Raw genomic sequence first — 19,872 nt, forward strand, 5'->3', positions numbered from 1 at the left:
ACAGCCTAGAGATGAAAAGGAAAGCCAAAAGCTTACCAGTGTTTTAAGGAAACTCATGACAGAGTTATCTGTTGCAGCAGCTGCTTGGAGGTTGTCTTGTTTTACCTCTGCCTTTTCAGGTTGCTCAGCAGTGAGACAGTTGACACCTGCCGAGTCCTGCCGTAGGTCTTTTTGGTTGCAGTCATCTATGTCCTAGAAAAAAAAGAAGGGGGGGTTGCACAGAGTTTCCTCAGTCCTAGCTTGCTTAATTTCCAATGGAATGCAAAAGTAACATTTGTGACTTGCATTATGTTGCTCTGAGAGTCACAACCCTAATTCCAACCATACTTCTCCAGCCTACGTATTCAGAACAATTGAGCATTTATGCATCTCTTTCCCCTCTTTTCTAATATATTCAGCATTTGCCGTTGGTTGGAGGAACATTGTTCTCAGCTACCAAGTATAACAAACACAAGTAAAGTTGCACACAGCGTCCCAAACAACACTGCTTTTCTCTTTTCAAGGCTGAACTTGTGCATCGGAACAGGCGCTGAGATTTTGGCTTTTGATGGCTCAGTGTCTGATTATACCATACAAAGATTGCTTCCGATACTCTGTATTCTGCAATACCAGAAATAATTTTTATCTAGCAAAAACACAAACATGGTACATATTAAAAGAAGGAAAAAAGCAACAACCCAAAGTTATTCTTCTGAGCCAGATGGAACTGCCTCCTCTCTTCCTGGAATTACAGTTCCCAGAGCCCAAAAATAGTTTTCCAGTGCTCAGGCATTCACAAGTTAGTAATATTAAGTTACTCAGTTTCTGTTTAGACACCTAAACAAGGGTCTGGTTTTTAAAAACCTCTTTTTGGACCAGTTTTGGAGAGCTTGGCACTCTTTTACGCTGAATTTGCCTGCTATTCTGGCCACTTTTGCCTTGAGCCTGCACAGGTAAAGCCAACACAAATGTTATGCAGGAGAGAGCTGCTTGAGGCAAGTCCTCGTGTCCCATTCAGCATTTCCTTTTTTTGATATTTAGGAGTACTACATCTGGCTAGTAATATCTGAGTCTGCTACCAATAATCCTCCTTCCCCGTGTCTATCTGTCTGCATTGTAAGTGCAGGGCTGGATCTGTCCGTTATTAAGGTAAATGATGGTGGCCCCAACTTGGCTAGGGGATCTGGGACATTACTGAGCAGACAATCGTAGCAGTGCCATAAATCTTCAGCAGAAGTTATCATCCCCAGCTACTTAGACAGCAACTAGAGAAGTACTTGTTACGATACTAGATGCCCAGATGACTCCAGAGGCAAAATCAGGACAAGAAATAAAACAGATGAGCCTGTTCAGGCATCTCCAGTAAACAGTATCTTTGAATTGCTGCTCTCAAAGACTGCCTGAACGTCTAAGTGACACCAGGGGTTTTTTCCCAACCTGCCCATTAGGCATAGTTGTTCAGTGCCATTTTAACTAGGAAAAGTTAAAATAAAATTGTACTCTAGAGCCTTTCACTGTACTGGGGGATTCAAAACCCCACAGTATTTGTATAGGACATACATTTCTGTAGGTCCCTAAGGGAAGGACTAGACTAAAGATGCATAAGTGTTTTAAAAATTCAGAGGGCTAGTTTGGCATCAGGAAAGATCAGGATGGAGTGGCCAGTGTCCATACAGCATTTAAGGAGTTAAAAAAAGCGCAAGGTTTTACTTGCAAGAACAGACTGCTGTTTAATTCTCCACCCACTGTTTTCCAAGTTTACCCAGGAAGAAACACAGCACAGTAGTTCAGACTGCTTCCACAGGCTATTGAGAAGTTTCTTACAAGGGTCTAACACACCACTTTGTCCCGCTGCCAGTCATGGGCCAGAGTGGCTCCAAGAACAATATGTCCCGTGCAGAACACGCGTGGCCGTGCCAGCTTCGGCAGCCCTGCTTCCAGGGATCCCGTCTAAAGAGCCCTGGTCATATGAAAAATGCTGGCTCTGTTTCAGGTATTAAAGGGGCAACAAAAGCAGGAGGCAAGACACTACAGAAGCGGGAGGCAGAAGATACGCCGCTACACAAAATTGGCTTCATAACTGAAGCACTAGATGCTATCAAACCGCAATAAGCAAACTGTTCTACACACCCAAGCCCAAGCTCTGGTGCTGGGCTGCACTCTGGTGAGGAGGAAAAGATCTCTCTGCTGAGCACCATAGAGCTGTTGCCAGCAGTAGATACCCCTGGGACAGCCACAGAGGTGACAGGTCCTACCGCTGGCAGCACCAGCGGTCCCAGGGTACCTCCCTGCTAAAGCCACACTTCGCCCTGCAGAAGCGAAAGCTATTGCAGGCCATGCGGAGCTGGAGGCACGGCACCATCCCAAAATCCCTGAACTCCAACCAGAAGAGCACAAACCGGCCCCATGCTGACCCGCTGCTACTGGCGGAGCCCTGCTCCAGGCTTCACAAGCCAAGGCTGCCATTAGCTACAGAGATACAACTCTGATCTGGACTTTGATAGATGCTGTGATCCATCTTGCACTTTCGTGGGAATACTGCTGTAGGAAGGAGCGCAGACTCAGGCCATCAGCATGTAAATCAGGGAGAGAGAATGTGGAGCCCTACAATATCCCATTTGCAGAGCTGCAAATAGCCACAGGAACCTCCGCAGCAGCTCACTGCACAATATGCTGCGCAAAGCCCCGGAGGCAAATAATGAAAGAAAACTCTAGAAATAACAGAAGAAAGTCAGTGTTAGAAGTTAACAGATACTATGTAAATGTGCAATTCATTTCTTTGAGGAGTCAAATTTGGTGGTAATAAACACCTTAAATACTTATACTGTAGTTTCAGTTCAGTCATTAGAAAAATATATCAAAAGAATGTATTCCTGCCAGCACTTTTGTTTGTATGAATCATGGCTCAGTGAAACATTTCAGGCATATAATTTATCTTTTCTTTGGCTTACATAGTAAATGCTTCATGAATTCATGAATTCTGTCCTTGTTTTAATTATGCTGTGTTCTGAATGTAGTTTTGTAGACCACAAAAATAAAGAGTGGTTCACCAAACACAGAATGTTTGTGCAGCTCTTAAGCTACAACTGTGGAGCCTCTCTCTTACTTACCAGCAATGCTGTTTGTTTTGTGTTGGCACTCAGTTCGGGGAAACTTTGCTTTGACAGATATTACAAGTCAAAACCCACAAAAAAAAAAAAAAGAAAAAAGAAGAAACCTGTTGGCTGTAATATCTGGATTTTTAGTACGATTATTTGGTAACACTTTGTAGTTACTACAGTAACAGCAATTAAATTAGACTTGGTCATTCTCCCACCCTACATGAGAATAGCAACTTTAGAGGGAACAGAAGGCAACTGTGCTGCAAGGCAGAGCCACAACCTTTGTTTTAGAAATGGAGTTAAAGTAAGTTTGGCAACATATCAGAAGCATTTAGTTGGCATATTTTTCCCAGAATAGGTCCTTAACTCCTCTCTGTCCCCAGCATATACTCCTTTTCCTATTTGAAAAATTAAAGACAAAAACGGTAGTCCAGAAATTCAAAGATAAGGTCAAAATCCCACTCTCCCCATGATACACTTCTGCCACTCACACTGAGCAGCCTGTACCCTGATTTTGAGAGCCCTCAAAGATTTTCAGTAGTACAGCTTTAAGCACATATGTAAGTGATGTACAGGCACTTTGGTTAAACAGGAGACCTGTCCTTAAGCAGGTCCTCAGGCACCAAAAAGCTGTTGTGTGGCCTGGGATCCTACAAACACTTACATCCCAAACATAACCTACAGCTGATGAGTGCCTGGGATTTCCAGGCTATTCCCATTAGCGATGTTCAGGATGTGGGTAGGTATAAGATGAGGATGGAACAGAATTCAAAATTAATAAGCTAGGCATTATCGAGATAAAAATAAGCTTGATCTGAGTGAACAGTGCTTCTAGTACCTGCTTGAACTGGCAGAATAAGGTTCAGAATATCTTGTCCTGTCCCCTGATGGTTGCTCATTACAAACACTTTCTTACCTGAGCTTTCCCAACATGACTGTTTGCTACCAGCAAACGTTTAGCTGACTTCTGACTAAAGCTACTCCAGGTTATTTCATTACAGTTTCACACTATTACTTCAATACCACAAACTGACCTTTCACACTCTGTAGTTTGCAATCACAGCAAAATAGGAAGTTATGAATTTTGCATTTGATTGTAAAAATAACAATTCTTGCGAGCCACAGGCAAAGCTTATTCTTTGCGTGTATTAGTCAAAAGCATCTGCAGGAATTCAGTGATGAAAAGCTTCAGTTTTAAAAGCTACAAACAGAAGTGCCAGTATGCACAGAATAGATTATTCATTCTGAATCATTCACTCTGTTTTGTTTATGTAGTGAATGCCTTGATGTTTTGCTAGGTTGAGACTATGGATCCTTTAAATGCGCATATATAGCTGTCTGAAATACTAGTCACGCATGCCTATGGTCAAAAATGCAACTGTTTAGTCTTATAAATGACTCTTCAGAAAAATATTATGATTTATATGTTTATACAAGAAATGTAATCTTCCAGTTTGAGAAGGCATAAGATAAAGATGACAAGGTAGAAGAATACAAGTTGAAGAGACTTTTGGGGACAGCCGGCAATGTCATCAGTGCAAGCAGTGAGGATCTCGTGAGCCATGTTCAACACTATCCAAAGCATTAGCAATCATACAGCACTCTTATTTGTAAGCCTGAACTAGGCCAATAAAAGCAGTTACTACTAAAATGGATTTACACAGAGATTCTGATGAGGGGACCGTGTAGCTAGTTTCTCCCTCCCATTTCGGACACTGGACAGGATTTGAGGTATATCACCAATTGGTATATACTGGCACCTCTCCGACAGAGCTAAGAAGGGTTATGCCACTTTATCCCTATCCAGGGGATGGGCTTTTCCAGTAGTTAACTGCCTGAAAATTGATCCTATAATGTATTTGCTAATATCAGACTCTGCAGGAAGTGTAAGATCTAAACTCATGTCTGTTTTCAGCTCCTTTCTTTGATTAGTGTGCTTTCAGATAAGTTACTTGTTTTCTTATATTGCATTCTCATCCTATAAAAATCAATTCTAGAGGACCATGTTTCCTTGATTAAAAAAAGTCACAGTAGCTAAGCGTGCAAAAACTGCTGCATAATACACCTTATTCTGGTATGGAGGGTGTGCAGCAAGCAGCTGTTGCTCAAGAAGAGTGACTATTTTAAGAATGGCACAAAACATGCTAAACAACTTCTTTAAAACCATCCCGTGCCAAACTCCAAGCTCTTAAAGCATAAGAAACAATTTTACTTTCAGGTGGTTTTGCTTCCATTTGTAGCTGGCTGCTGTTCATCATCCTGGCAACTGGAGCATGAACACAGCTATCTTGCCCAAACCTTTCAGAGAATTACAAATTAGTTTAAAATCAAGGTCAGATGCCAGCATTTAGTCTCAAGGCAGACATCAGAGCTATCACCACTCCACCATCGGTTCTTCTCCCATACCTCTATCCAGCCGCCCCTGCGGCAGGAGGGGGATGTTACCTACAATAATTTTAAGAGCAACACCGGTTCACTCACACAGCTATCATGACACCAAGTTGTCCTGTGCTATTAATATTCCTAGGAGGTTTCATTAAGAGTGAAATGGATATTCCTACTGAAGCACTTGCCTTCCCCTGTGGGACAGTGTTTGATGCGCTCTGTAATCCAGCCGCCTCTTCTGCTGCGATGCGCCCGTCGGGAAGGTCTGCAGTCTGCCTTTCCTCCTGGGTATCAATTTGTGTTTTGCTCCTTTCCTTTCCCTTCTCCAGCTTGAAGATCCTGTCAAAGAAGGTTACTTGCTTTGGCTTTGAGGCGGCCGCATCCTCTCCCTCAGGTGTCACTGATGCTGCAAGATCGATGTCACCAAGCGATGCTGCTGGCGGGGCCTGGGTCAGGTTTTTATGTGTGCCTTCCTCCCGCGCAGCTGCTGCGGGAACCTCCGCGCTCTCACTTGGTGCTTTGTTCACTCCGGGCGCCTCTGAGCTGACATCAAGTTTCACCGATCCAACTGATGAATCTGTAGCTGGGTCTTCAGTACGCCCTGGTACAGACCATGAAAACGCAAAGACAGAGCGGGATTTAGCAAATGGCAAAGCTCTCCTGGCAGTGCTCCCGAGACTCTGCCCGCCCGCCTCGGGAGCGGGGCTGTGCTCCATTGTCTTTGGGGAAGAAACAGCCACATTATCCCGTGCAACACTTGCCTTTGCATCCACTACAAACAGAAACATAAAACAGTAATTATCCAGCACAGCAAAGAAGTTATATTGGTCGTACAATTAATCATGGTGACCTTGCTCTTTAATAAACTAATTCTGAAACGTGGAGCCTCTGGGAGGACCACACAGGGTGCAGCTTGTGTAGAGACCCTGTTGTCTTCCTGTGCTAAACACGAGCTGCCACTCATGTCTCAGACCCCCCCCGTCTGATTTTTCTTTCCTGTCATTCCTCATTGAAGGTGGTGCAAATTTTATGTTCTCCACAGCCCCCTCTCAGCTGCCAAAGGCAGATAGCGGCCCTGGTTTTTGACTGCTTAGCCCAGTGGACAAGCTGAAGTATTTTACTTTCCAATTAAAATTAGTGATACACAAAAAAGGAGTCAATAAAACTTGAGAGACAGTTATGGATGACTATATTACACTTTCCTCTGTTAAAGCTAAATGGGAAAAAGAACGGAAAGCCCGACGACTTATTTTGTTTCCTGGCTTGCCAAACTCCCCACAGGGTTTTGCAGTCATAACTTATTTAATTAATTTTTCCAACACTGTTCCTTGCCTTCCTGCCTGCTCTCCATAGTGCAGGGTTTAGTTGCACATCTCCTCTCTTGTCTGTAGGTTAGTTTAAGCCTGATTTGAATACTTATAAATCACATCTGAGCCAGCCGCCTTGTCCTCAGGTTTCTGACTCTTCTGACCCGCAAACAGTACAGCTCTTAATCACATTTAAAATTTGCACAAATAATTCCCCCTTGTGTAGGCACGTGGCCATCACACTTTAGATGTGAAAAAAATCTTTAATCTTAAAAGCATATTTTATGATTTTTTTGTATTACAGTGGCACTTTGATAATACAGCTGAGGTGAAAATCCCTAATACTGTATATGCAGACAGGAGAGAAGGCTCCTGCTTTACAGAGGACAAAAGAAACAAGAGACAGAAGTATCTCTTGTACCAGTTTTGTGGATGGGAGACTGAATCGCAGCTTACGTGGCCTGAAACCGCAGTAAACAAGATGCTGGCCGAAAGGTAAACCTTACAGCTCCCCCTCAGCGGGAGCGTCTCTTCCTTACTCTGACTAGAATATGTATATGATTTCCCTGTCAATCACCACCACAGCTGACAAGGATGAATTTAGATCTACTTAATTATAATTGTGAAAAACTGACAGTCTCAAACTGACTTGCTAAATTAGAACTTCAAAATTGTCAGTTTCAGCTTAAAATTGAAATTATTTCAAACAATAATTGTAATAGTCTAGTCAATATTATGCCCTTCATATTTTACTTTAACAGAAATAAAACCCCAGATACCAACAAAACTTGACTAAACACCTGTCTTCCGCAGTACAGATCTTCAGTTTCATTGTTTAATTTCTTTTTCAAGGTGAGGAAAGCAGACCATTTTTAGATCATAGCTTTCAAAACTACCCCTTAGCTTTTCCCAGAGAAATTACCCCAGCTTCCCAGCCCTCTGCAGGATTTGGCATGACACCATGCACGCATCAGCAGGCACCCTGTAACATGTCTGTGCCCATCTGATACTGTCCTCCTGTGCCCATGCACCCTGCTCATGGCCCTGGGCAGATGCAGGAGGAGGACAGAGCCCCAGCATCCAGCTGTGACATCCCTTTCCCTACAGCCTTAACTCGGTGACCAGGAGCCCCCCGGACCCTTGCTCACAGCTCAGGGCTGGCCCTGACTCGCCGGAGCTTCCATAAACCCACGTGGTGAGCAGCACTGGAGCGTGCTGGCACGCCAGCACCTGTCTCAAGTGACTTTACCGAAAGACTTGCCAGCAGTGGAGGCAACAGCTGACAGAGTAAGGGCTGTGGTGGCAGCGTTCACAACCTGGCCAGCATTTCACCAGCTGCCAGAGAGCTGGCTTCTAATAGCTTTGCTTCTAAAGTTTTTAGTCTGACATTTGCTTTCTTATTGTGTTTTGGGCATACGCAAGTGTGCAGAGGGAGGGCCAGGGCACCTCAGTACAGCCTGTTCTGTCCAGGTAAATAGATTTTCATTTCTTTGCGTGCACTCTAATAGAGAAAATGTCTTCCTCTAATTTCTCAGTGTTACTACTCATGTAAGAAAATAACTCACACTGGCGAGAATCCTTCGCCAGTAATATTCTTCTGTAATATTTCACGAGTGCCTGTTTCAACAGACTGACATGCAAAGAAAAGGTACAAATAACTAGCTGCTCAACCACCTATTCAGCCATTCAGTCAGGGCCACTAAGTATCAGCTATAGTTTCCTAAGCCTCCTGTAATACTGCGTGAAAAAACTGAAGCACTAACTTCTAATTATAGTTGGAAACTTGGGAAGGAAGCAAAAAGCAAACCCTTCCCCAGCTAAAGCAAGCAGAAACAATATCCATTGGAAAATATTTGTAATAGATGCTGAACTTCTGCTTTATGTAACAGATTAAAAAATGAAACACAGGAAAATGGTCTTTAGTGTAAAAATAGGAATAGAAGCTCATCATTAAGAAAACCAACCAAAAAAAGTAGTTGGTGAGCCTATCAAGCTCCTTTTATCTCTAATTATCATGGAAGGAATGAAAGACCTGGAAAGTATCACCAGCAAGAGCTCTGCAGCACGTCTCTTGTGTCAAAACGATTCAAACCATTTCAGGGAAAGTCTGCTCAGACCCCAGGCGAGGCAAGTCCCACCACCAGAGAGGAGACACTGCTGTGGTGGGCTGAACAGAAGGGGTTTGGCTCATGTCATATTCACAGCAAACTGCAAAGGAGAAAGGCTTTGAGACTGCAGTTTTTGGATGAAAAGTGCATGATGTTTTTGGTTTTAAAAAGACACAGAAGTGCCATTCTTTCCAAGATTGTTCCCCAATCCAGAGGCAGAATTATGAATAGGAGCAAAGCCTCCCAAATTCCATGCCAGGTCTGCAAGTAGATCAAAGCTGCTCACTCTGAATGAGATTAATAACTGCTCTGAAACTAAAATCAATATACAATTTAGAGCACTGTTGTAAGATTGCATTTCATTTTGCTACCACACAGGCATTTTCAAGTACTTAACAGAAGACAGTCATGCTACAGAAGATTTCTTCCTCTCCCTTCACTTCACCAGGATATGTTAAAAAGGCAATACTATAGCTGCACAAAGTCCCTCTTCTGTAAGAATACACTCAAAATAAGGAGATTTTCTGAAATTTGCTAGACTAGACCAACATTTTTTTCTTGATTTACAAGAAAAACTGTATGGAGAAGAGTAACAGTACAATATTATGTCAATACCATTTCACTGCTCAAAAGTAATTGCTGACCGACTTTCTCCCGCTTCCTTTCATAGGCTTGACTTTGCATTTTAAGCACTTCCATAGGCTAAGGGTGAACAGCAGCACTATGTTTGCTGACACAGGATGGGGCCAAGTCTGCAGAATTAGCACTGAATTTTTAAAAAGTGCTTCGGTTTTAATAGAGTCAGCAAATAAAACGTTATAACGGACAAAGCCTGAAGGCAAGCACAGACTAAGTTGACCACATGAGCTGCAAAACTCACCATGTAGGTACAGAATTATTTCTCTTCATTATAGGACCTAATGTGCCCAGAACCCCCTGGGCAGGCAGCAGAGCTCAGAAAGCAGCGGTGCAAAGCGCCTGCAGCAAAGCACCCATTTCACACGTGTTTTGGACCAAGGCGCAGCACTGACCAGAGGTAGCAACAGATGCGGGCAGGATGTGACCGATATGAAAGCAAGTTCAGAACCACCAGTCCAACATAAATGAAAAAGCTGCCCAAGCTTTTGTCAGCTGATTTGCTTTTGCTAATCAGAGGGAATATCACCAGACTTCAGCCTAGTGCACGTAACAGATGGCAGCCAAACTCCCCCAAATGGGACCAAAAGCAATTCTGTCCAGCACTTCCAGATTGTTTTTCCCCCTCCTCCACTGTAACCCGATTTTCTCTGAAGCTTACTTTGCTCTTTTCATTGCTGGCAGCATCCTAAGCCACGTACTAGGTAGGCATCTATTTTTTTGATGCTCAGTTTGCCCAAGTTAATTCCTTCAGATGCTTTCTTAAAACATACTCCTTTTCCTTAGCCTTTGATTGCTAGTCTGGTTTCAGCAGTTCTACGCGCTCTCATGGCTAATACTTACATGTCAGGAACATATCAGGTCCTGCAATGCCTTACATTGGCAGCTTCTCACCTCCTGCCATTTGTCCTACTGACTCTTTCATAGGGCAAGTAATTTTTAGCTGTCGAATGAGGAACAACTTAAATTGGCAATGTCTTCAGCATAGTCATCTCCTCCTGTAGGCCACTAGCATGCGAACATGCCATAAAATTAATGCTAGGAGAAAACATTTTCTGATGTTGCTGCTTTAGATAATAGAAAGAAATCAGGGTTTTTTTGGAACTGAACTGAGCAAGCCATTAGCTACAAATACTGCTTCAGCATCTTTGATTGTTTTGAATACAAGCCAGTTACAAACAGGTATTTTGCTTAGCAATGTAATCGTAGTACCACAGCATTGTCTTGTTCCCTGGAGTTCAGTCATGGAGACAATGGATTTTAACAGCCCTGAAGGAACCATTAAAGCTACAAGGCAACATTTGGCACGAAGTCATCTACCAGAGCAGGCCAGCACAATGGATGATAACAGTCCTGAATGAATTACTGCAGCAAATACTGGGCTTAAAAATCTAAACGTTTACCAACAAAAAGTGAATTTCCTAATTGACATTTCTGATAGATTTTTATAGACATTGTGTAGGTTATTTTTTCCTTTTGTTATTTAGAACTGAGTTGGGATCATAATGCTACAGTAGGTGCAGCATTTTCAGATCTCCAAGTATAACTCATGTTTGTGTGGGACACCCCCAAAACTGTTTTAACAACTGAATGACTAAGTTGTCAGAGTCATTAAAGAATTCTAAAATAAGACATCTTCCCCCTCTTAAATAAAAAAAACCCCATACTAATATTCTTTTGCAATATTGTTCAACTATTCCATGCAAATAAAGTTGTCGGTACATTTATGCACTAGAATAACTTTTTGTCATTAAGGTAACTGCCATTGTTATTTACCTAACAGATTTACTGAAATTAATGGAAATAGGGGAAGAGAAGCTAGCAGCAAGAATAGTAATGATCATTCCTGAAATAACCAAACTGCATTGTTTCACAGCTTACAGGCACATCAAGTTATTGCAAGACACCCATTTCTGTTAGATGCTGGCTAGCAGCAGAATTTGCTGAGTAAGATTTATCTCCTGGAACAAAGGAATTTCAGCTTAACTGAACTCCTCTTCCTCATGTAATCTTTCTTTTTCTGAGCAGGTCATTGTTTTAATCTGCATGTAAGTACCACACATATACAAACAAATTTCCCCCCCCGTTTTATCCTTCTGATACATTTCTGCTCTATGTAGTGCAAATCTCAGATAAAGAGTTTTTAGTTCTGGCTGTCTTCCTTTTACCTGTTGTCCTCCAAGTACTTGTATTACTTAAAGTTCTAAAAGGCCAACACAAAACATTAGGAAAGACCAGGACCAAAATTGCTATCCTTTTTCTTGCAAAGCAACACCATGAGGTAGCAGTAAGGGCACCACTACTATTTAAATAGGATTACAGGAGAAGGATGCTAGCACTCTGTGCAGTGTCTGCAGCCTGATAATCAGTAGGAGCAGGAAAGGCAAGTCATGGAAAGAATCTCTAAGCCCACACATCTGTCAGCCTGTTTGAGCAGAAGCAGCAAATGCAGGGAACCAGTCACCAATCTGCTCACCCAGATGTGAAGCAGATGGTGACAGGGCTCTTCCAAATAACATTACTTCCTCTGGTCATATTAAGTTAACTCTCTGGATTCTTTTTTCATTATATTAGTAGATATAGATTTCATAGACTCATTTATCAACTATACCTTTTAATGCACAGCACATGGTCAGATCACTGGCAATCACAGAAATACAAACTAACAAGACAAAGACCACAAACATACATCTAACACTATTAATAAAATCCTCTTGCTTCACTTACCTTTTTTGCAGCTCTTTTGCCTTCTGGAGAATTGCTCACTTTATGAGCATAAGATAGATAACAGTACTATTTCTTGTGTTATTTCATTTTAGAAATACTGTCAATTACATTTTCTATAGGAATAACTTCTATCTCCAAACAGCACTTGTACTTTTGTTTCACCAAGACCTTGGCTACATTACACAAACCAGTGAGATTTCAGTTGTATCTAAATAGTTAATGACTTTAACTGCTTTTTAAACATTAAAGTTAAAATACGAGTAATATCAACACAAGACATTCCCATTTTTTAACTCTCTACTTAAACCGATTTAGTAATTACATTAATTAGGTAATCCATTTAAGTAAAACAATGCCATATGCTTCACTTTATGTATAAAGAGTAAAATGTACACTTATTTTCTAGGTCTTCAGACAGTGTAAATCATCTGGCTTTTATTTACTTTCCAGAACTCCACTGGTTTACACCAGCAGAAACACACAGCTACAGGCTTTCATTTTCTAGTAGACAACCATTTAAACTGACTTATTATAGCTAGATAACGTTAGGAAATTAGCCATGGAACAGAGATTCTGAACTGTAATAGGTACCATCTGCATATTGCCCTACCAGTCTTTGATTATTTTTGTCTAAGCTTAGATTTTTTTAACTGGATGTAGCAGGCTGAGAGGGTTCTCTTAACAACAAATAATAAACCAATATTTTCTTTCCTTGCAGAGATTAGAGAGAATTGTTTCTTACTGTATTCTGAAAACAGAAAGAAATTCAATGCAAGGAAAACACTAGCAGAATTAACGTGGTTGAATCTGCAGAGATGTGAACTGAAGCAACGCTGCTCCAGATGAGTGCTGCCTGAACGCTGCTCAGAAGGGCTCCAAAGCCAACCAGAGGTGGAAGGAGAAATTCATAAGGTGCTGGAAGGTGACGAGACACACATGTCTGTAGGTGAAAGCAATTACTCACGAATACATGGAGATAACTTTTTTCAAAACAACTTGGACCAGAATTTTTAATACTCTGGCCATGTAGCTGACACCAGATTTTCAGGATGTCAACACTGGCAGTGGGGCTCAGCTGGTGACAGGCACCTTTCCATGGTGAGCCCAGGGGCCAGCCTGCCACTGTGGAAAACTTGGTTGCTGTTCTGCTATGAATAGCACCCAAACAAGTCCAAAACGGGAAGCACTTGCTGAGTAATGATCTACCCATACCCCTACCAACTATCCAACTTCTACACCAACACCCACAGTTTATACGCAATAGGGACATATAAATTTTATTTCATTAGTGTACAGAGAAAGTCATCATCCCCCTGCCTCCCTGATTCTCTTATTGCCCCAGCAGTAGTTAAGTAATATCTAATATGTCCTATAACTGTAACAGGAGAGAGGTGGTCAGGGTTACATTTGTCTTGTGAAACAGTTTGAATAAGTTCTGGTAAATGGGACCAACCTCCTGGTAATAATGTTATCAGCCATAGTACATTCCCAACTTATATTTATTTAGCTCTATGAATTGCTGTGCTTTACCCTAAATTCTCTAGAATTTAAACACAGGCAGTTGACGCAGTTATATTTTGTTTAAAAAAGAAAATCTTACTGCAGAGTAGTCATACCCTGCTCTCTTCAAGAAGGTCTGCCACCTCTAAAACAAAAGCAAGGAGGGTTTCTATATAGAAAAGGTACCATTGAGGCCCAGCTCAGGAACAGGAGTGACATTTCATCATGAAATCTCAGGTCCAGAGGCAATTATGTCATAACTCCACTACCGCAGGTACAATGCCTACCATCTTACAATATTTTTCCCAGCCAACCATTTTTGCGAAATGATAAACAAGACAAAAAAAATTTTCCCTATACATATTTCATTGTTAACAAATAATTTTTTGGTATCTTTGAAGTCAAAGCAATGCACCTACTCAAGAACACAAGACCAAAAATCAAAGAACAAGATGGAAATGTTTAGACTAACAAAAAGGCACTCACATTTCTATCATGTTTGTGGAAATTGTTACTGAACAGATCGGAAATACTGTTTCCAAAAAAAAGCAGAGGTGGTTTCTAAGACTTTACAATCTCATGGATGAGAACACATATATAGGACCTGGATTTTATTTTTTTTCAGTTTTTGTAACCAACTTGCAAAGAATTTTGAAAAATTTTCTTTTATTAAACTGCTCAAAACACCCCCAGAAGGCCGAATGCGTGCAGAATATTTCAAAATAATGTCTTTTACTGCAGCCACTAAAAGAAGTTCCCCCAGAACAGTCTCCTACTCCCTTCTTTTTCCCTTTGTCACCTTAGTACAGTATTACTCTGGGCTTTAAATAATTTACACTAATACATTTCTTCTGGGCTTGCATGATCCCATCCCCATTTTCTACACTCAATATTTAACAGCCGAGGGCACTCGGTAAGCACCCCTCAAGTCCTTAGCTCAAAGGGCAGATCAGCAAGGTGCACCCCCGTTGTGCCAGCCTCAGGTATCCCTTGAAACACCTTCCTCAAGCTCCTTACAGAACCTAAATCAGGTGAGACACTCTGAGCTCACCGGTAAGCAGTTCAGCGCTACCTGGAGCAATACAATAGTCTTTTTTCTGGCCCATTAATGTCTTACCTCCTCTACCCACCCCAAGATACCCCATTTCTGCAAAGTTTTGCACTGTTCTAACCTACCTATCTTTAGGCATCCTTATTAGACGGTTTGGGGATAGACCCTTAAGTATAGGGTACTTTGTGGATTTCTTTTATAAACAGAAAATTATAGCAGCTCTCCATATAACAGCCCAGTTTCTGTCTAGTCCCAGAGTTGTGCCCAGTGTGGCCAGAGAACAGGTCTGGCAAAGCAAAGCAGCCTGATCAACACAAGCAATAGCCTCAAAGATTATTCCTGTACAGTAGCTGGGGAATATTTTAAAGCTTAACAAATTTTACTTCTAGCCTGCACAAGTTTCCTTTTTTCAATGCATTCAGTCCTGGTTGGTGGTTTTTTTTTTTTTTTTGTGTGTGTGTGTGTGTGTGGTTTTTTTGTTTTGTTTTTTGTTTGTTTGTCTTGGTTTTTTAATTGTAATTTTGTATATCCCCTCTGGATTACCAGTTTCTGCACCAGTGGGTATTTCAAACTGGCATCCAGGCACAACAACATCACCTGTTAGCTCCCCACCAGCAGCAGGGATGCTATGACATTACTTAAAACCAACTTTCTCTCCCTGCTCTCCTATTCCAGCCTGCAAAACAACATTTCATTGTGCCCCCCGCAACACGAAACCTCCCTAACAGCTGCTGCCCCTCGCCTTGGTGCCATTGCTACATGATGCCCCACGCAGGAACCCCAGTTTGTGCCCCTTGCAGCAACGATCCCCCCAAGGCTTGTCAGAGGCACTATTGCCACCAGAGCCCCAGCAGAGGTAGCTCATCACAGGGCACCCCGATGTTTGTGCAGCAGCCTGAAAGGGACCAGTGTCACACCACTCCTGCCCTATAACACTTCACATCAACCAAACCCATCGGTCTATAAAACCACATTTTGTGGACCAGGTGCAGAACCAAATTCTTAGCTCAATTAAAGAAACAGCGTCCAGCGGACTTTAGAAATATTCTCCTATTTTACTCCTTGTTATCTTTAAACTTTCAGGCTTCTGAAAATCCACATATACTGAATCACAAGTAAGAGCTGAAACATGGGCTCATCTTTTAATTTGAGGCCATGCACTGATATTTACTGCTGCTCCACCATAAGCCTCTCTCTGCTGGTCTGGGAGCAAAAGAAATGCAAACGCGCCACCCTTTCCCAGTACATACCTTCACTATTTGTTGCAGGGGAACAAGTCTGAGCAAATGCAACAGATCCATTTTTAATATTCTCAGGAGAGTCAGATAGAGCCTGAAATAGCAAACAATACACTTCTTAAGCACTCTTAGGACTGAGTACATCATGAGATTTGAAAAGGGCAATATGCAATAGCCAGGGAAGGTCAGAATGGACAGCCCTTGCTTACCTGATAGCTCTTTACTGTGCACATATTGTCATCTCCAGCTTCCTCTGGGATACTCATTGTGTTCCCCATAGCTCCTGTAAGGTGAAGAGAGGGAAAAAAAAACCAAACCACAAACCAGCCTTTCTTTCTCATTTGTATGAATTTACTGCCTAATTCAAATTAAGAGACAGCCAATGGTGACAGACTTTGACAGGCTGTTTAAACTAGGAATTTAAAAAGCCCCACCTGCTTTCCTGAAGGCACCTGCCCTAGTCATCAGTCTGCACCAACCTGTTTCCCTCAAACCCAGTTGTGCACCGGGGCTCACAGCTGCTGGCTGAAAACGATACAAACTAACCAACTTTTCTTGTTTGTTGAGGATAATGGGATGTAATCGCACCCATGTCATTTGCTAGGACTCAGCAGAGAGCGACGTGGACTTAGCAGCAGAATAAAGTGAAAAAGACCAAAATACATTAATAAATTACAGCAGCTTGGTGGGGTTTTATATTTTTGTTTGGTTTTCGTATAAAAAAAGAGAAGAGATAAAAGAGGCAGGGTGTAAAGGCATCATGCGTGTAAACTCTGAAAATCAGGCCCTCTATGTCCTGCAGTTATGTATAAGAAATCCTCTGGGAAAATTCTCACCTGTGGAAGTATTTGTCCTGCTCTAGACACTTCACCACTTGACTGCAGCTCACAGAAGTAACTGGGTGACATTTCCTTGGCTAGTTCAAGCACCTCCAAGCCCGTAGCTGCAGCAGGTCAGAGATGGCATGAACCAGCCACCACAGCATTCACCTGTTGTCCCAGATGTGTTTTTTGAGCATCTCGTGTTGCCAAGGTACAGCACTACTGGTACCCAAGTTAGCTTAAAATGGATTCCTTATGTCCATACTTACTGGAGCCACAGCTCTAACTACAATCCAGGAATAACCTTCACTAGTTAACTACTATTAGCCCATTAGATAATTCAACACTTAGTGAAACTGTTCTGATTTTGTTAAACTTTGTTTCAGGAGCAATGTGTCTGATTCAGTTTTAGCCTCTTTCCTATGTACAAGTACACATCAACCTGTTGGGTTTTTTTTTGGCTTTCTTTTATTTTTCCCTTAATTTAAAATACATTTATGTAGCCTCTGAGCTTGCTGTGCTTTAGGGCTGTAAATTCTGTAGGGCCAAACACACTCTGCAACATGGTTGAAGGGCAAACCAGACTGAAGTCAAGAGGACGGTTCCTATTGACTTTGGCTCAGTATATATATGTATATGTACTGTTAAAGCTACACAAATAAACAATAAGGATAAACTGTTCTGAGCCACACCTTGAAAGAGGGAGGTCTCCAAAGAGATGCAGGCAGAAGGCTGGACCAGCCTCAGTGCCTGTCCTGTCGGATGTCCTGCGCAGCCACCATGGGTACCAAGTGCCTTTCTGGTTTATTATCGGTCTGGTTTATGCCTGTATGAATCAGTGATGCTGCAGAGGTATGGATGTACGGATAAGAGCAAATTCTTTAGTGTTTTACTTAAATAACCCTTAGCTATTGAAAAAAAAGAAGGAAAAGAGTAGTTTTGCTAAATCCCGCTCACTAGAATTTGATGGTGAGAAGTGGGGGCAGCTCCCCTTCCAGCCTGCCACCACAAGTCACTGCTTCCAGTTATTTTTTACAGAGCTGGAGCTGGCTGTGGGTTTTTGCTAACCCCAGTCTACAAACCTTTGCTTTACAGGGATGGTCCAGATCTGGTTTCTATTCTATGCTGCATCCTAGCTGACATGAAACCCAAGCTGCACCAATCTCCAGAGGTGGTTGTTGCTCTGCAAAGTGCCCACTGCCGTGCTGGACACCGAGCGGACCCCACTGATGCTGGAACATGAACTGCAGCCGTGCACTGCTGAGAATTGCCGCATAAATAGCGGCTGTAGGACCGAGCCTTGATTTCAGAGTGCAGAGTTATTTTACAGGGATTTTATCTTCTCAGCTGATATTTCCACTATAAATCAGAACTTCTGATTTACGGTGGAAAGCAGCCAATGTTTCCCTGTGGATGTACAATGGCCTCTTGTCCTTGCTATGTGGTTCTGTTTCCTAGCAACTTTAAGTATTATCCTATTGGAAGAGAAGAAAACAAGATTCAAATCCTACTGCTTAGTCTCGATGGTAAATTTAGTATCTGGTTGAATCTGGAGGATTTACTTTTGTTTTCCATTCACAAGGCCGCCTGGTTTATGCCAGGAGACAACTTAAGCAGAGGGTGGAATTATTTGCAGGTTACACGCTTCCTTTTTTCACATGTGCTGTAAAATCAGTACATATCTACAGGGAGCGAGAGAAGAGAAGCAAATTCCTTTTTTTTTTTTCCTTCTTTTTTTTTTTTTCCCTTCTTTTTTTTTTTCCACAATGGCTTGTAGCTTGATTCTCAGTTACTCCAGTTTCCTGTTGATGCAGCTCTGTTCACATCGCGTAAGTTATCTTTAACCGATACAGAGCAGAAATCACAGGCTCTGATCTCAGGCGTAGTTTGCTCTAGGAGAGATTACCTGTTTTCTACAATCAGGTTTCTAATTCTCACTGATATAAAACATACACAGTGGTCACATGGAATTTTTAAAGGTTTTCACTCACCAGACTTCTCTCTCATAGAAAGCTGGGTAAGACTTGGAGGCTACTTTTGCTAAAAATGGGACAAACTTACTACAGAACCCTCTCAGAGTATGATCCCAAAACACCAAACACAGTTTCCACCATGCACATACACAATATCTCTTGAGACTTTTTTCGTTCTTGCAACAGTAATTAATTGTGGTATTGCATTGAGTTTTGTACTGTGTGAGGGGGATGTGCTCTGGGGCAAAGTGGCTACTGAAGAAAGGTGACAAGTCTGTGGCCATTCCTCTGGGTACTGAGCTCGGTCAGCGGCACAGCCTCACAGTCCTGGCCCAGATCCTCCAGTAAAATTAGGAAAAGATATATATATGTGTGCTTCTGCCCTATTTTAAAGAAAAAATGAAAGGTCACTGCCACCTATAGACAAAACTGAGTATCAGCAGATACGATAATACACATACAAAATGGTATCATATTGGCAGAGTTTCAAGTTGCCAAGCAAGTAATGTCACAGCTATTCACTTCTGCCATCACATCTAGAAATTGCTGCTGTAAAGACTATTGCATCTGATCGCACACATATGTGGCTCCAGAGCTGCATAAACGAGCAGCTCCAGCTCTGTCATTAACATCAAATAGTTACGTTTTTCCCCAAAGTGCTCAGGCCTGTCATTTATATGAACAAATCCATTTTTCTCTGATTTGAAACATCTTCTCTTGAAGCTAAAATGATTAAATGTGGAGCCAAAGAAGCTTTCTGAAAAATAAGGGGCTCCCACAAGGCTCTCATTTGGTATCTCGTTTTGCCAATGTGTTTATGAAGACCACCATTTTGAATGTGCGCTGCCAAAATCTGAGCACCAGGACCCATTTTGGCCCCCAACTAAAATCCTCACACGAGCAAATGGATTTTCAAAAGATGCTGAGGACTCCCAGCGTGCAGTGACTTGCCTGAGAACCGTGAACCTTCAGGAGCTCTCTGAGGACCTCTGTTCAGCTGTGAACCCTACACTGTTCCTTGGGATGCTGGCTTGGTCTCTCCGTTG

At 42.1% G+C, this 19,872-nt stretch overlaps 1 protein-coding gene across 3 annotated transcripts in view; it reads right to left on the bottom strand.

Annotated features, from left to right (window-relative positions):
* BCAS1 (brain enriched myelin associated protein 1) overlaps window positions 1–16,325 on the bottom strand; it is a 53,554-nt gene extending 37,229 nt beyond the window's left edge. For 2 of the 3 annotated variants that reach the window (XM_055722888.1, XM_055722887.1), the window contains exons 1-4: window positions 16,242–16,310; window positions 16,045–16,126; window positions 5,654–6,066; window positions 37–192 (exon numbers count right to left, since the gene is read on the bottom strand). In XM_055722888.1, coding sequence (XP_055578863.1) covers window positions 37–192; window positions 5,654–6,066; window positions 16,045–16,126; window positions 16,242–16,310 — 720 coding nt within the window. Of the gene's footprint in view, window positions 1–36; window positions 193–5,653; window positions 6,067–16,044; window positions 16,127–16,241 lie in introns of all 3 variants that reach the window. The other variant, XM_055722889.1, reaches the window with a different exon arrangement.
* Window positions 16,326–19,872: the final 3,547 nt, after the last annotated feature.

Source organism: Falco cherrug, chromosome 10 (assembly GCF_023634085.1).
Source record: "Falco cherrug isolate bFalChe1 chromosome 10, bFalChe1.pri, whole genome shotgun sequence".
In the NCBI taxonomy this organism is placed as follows: domain Eukaryota; kingdom Metazoa; phylum Chordata; class Aves; order Falconiformes; family Falconidae; genus Falco; species Falco cherrug.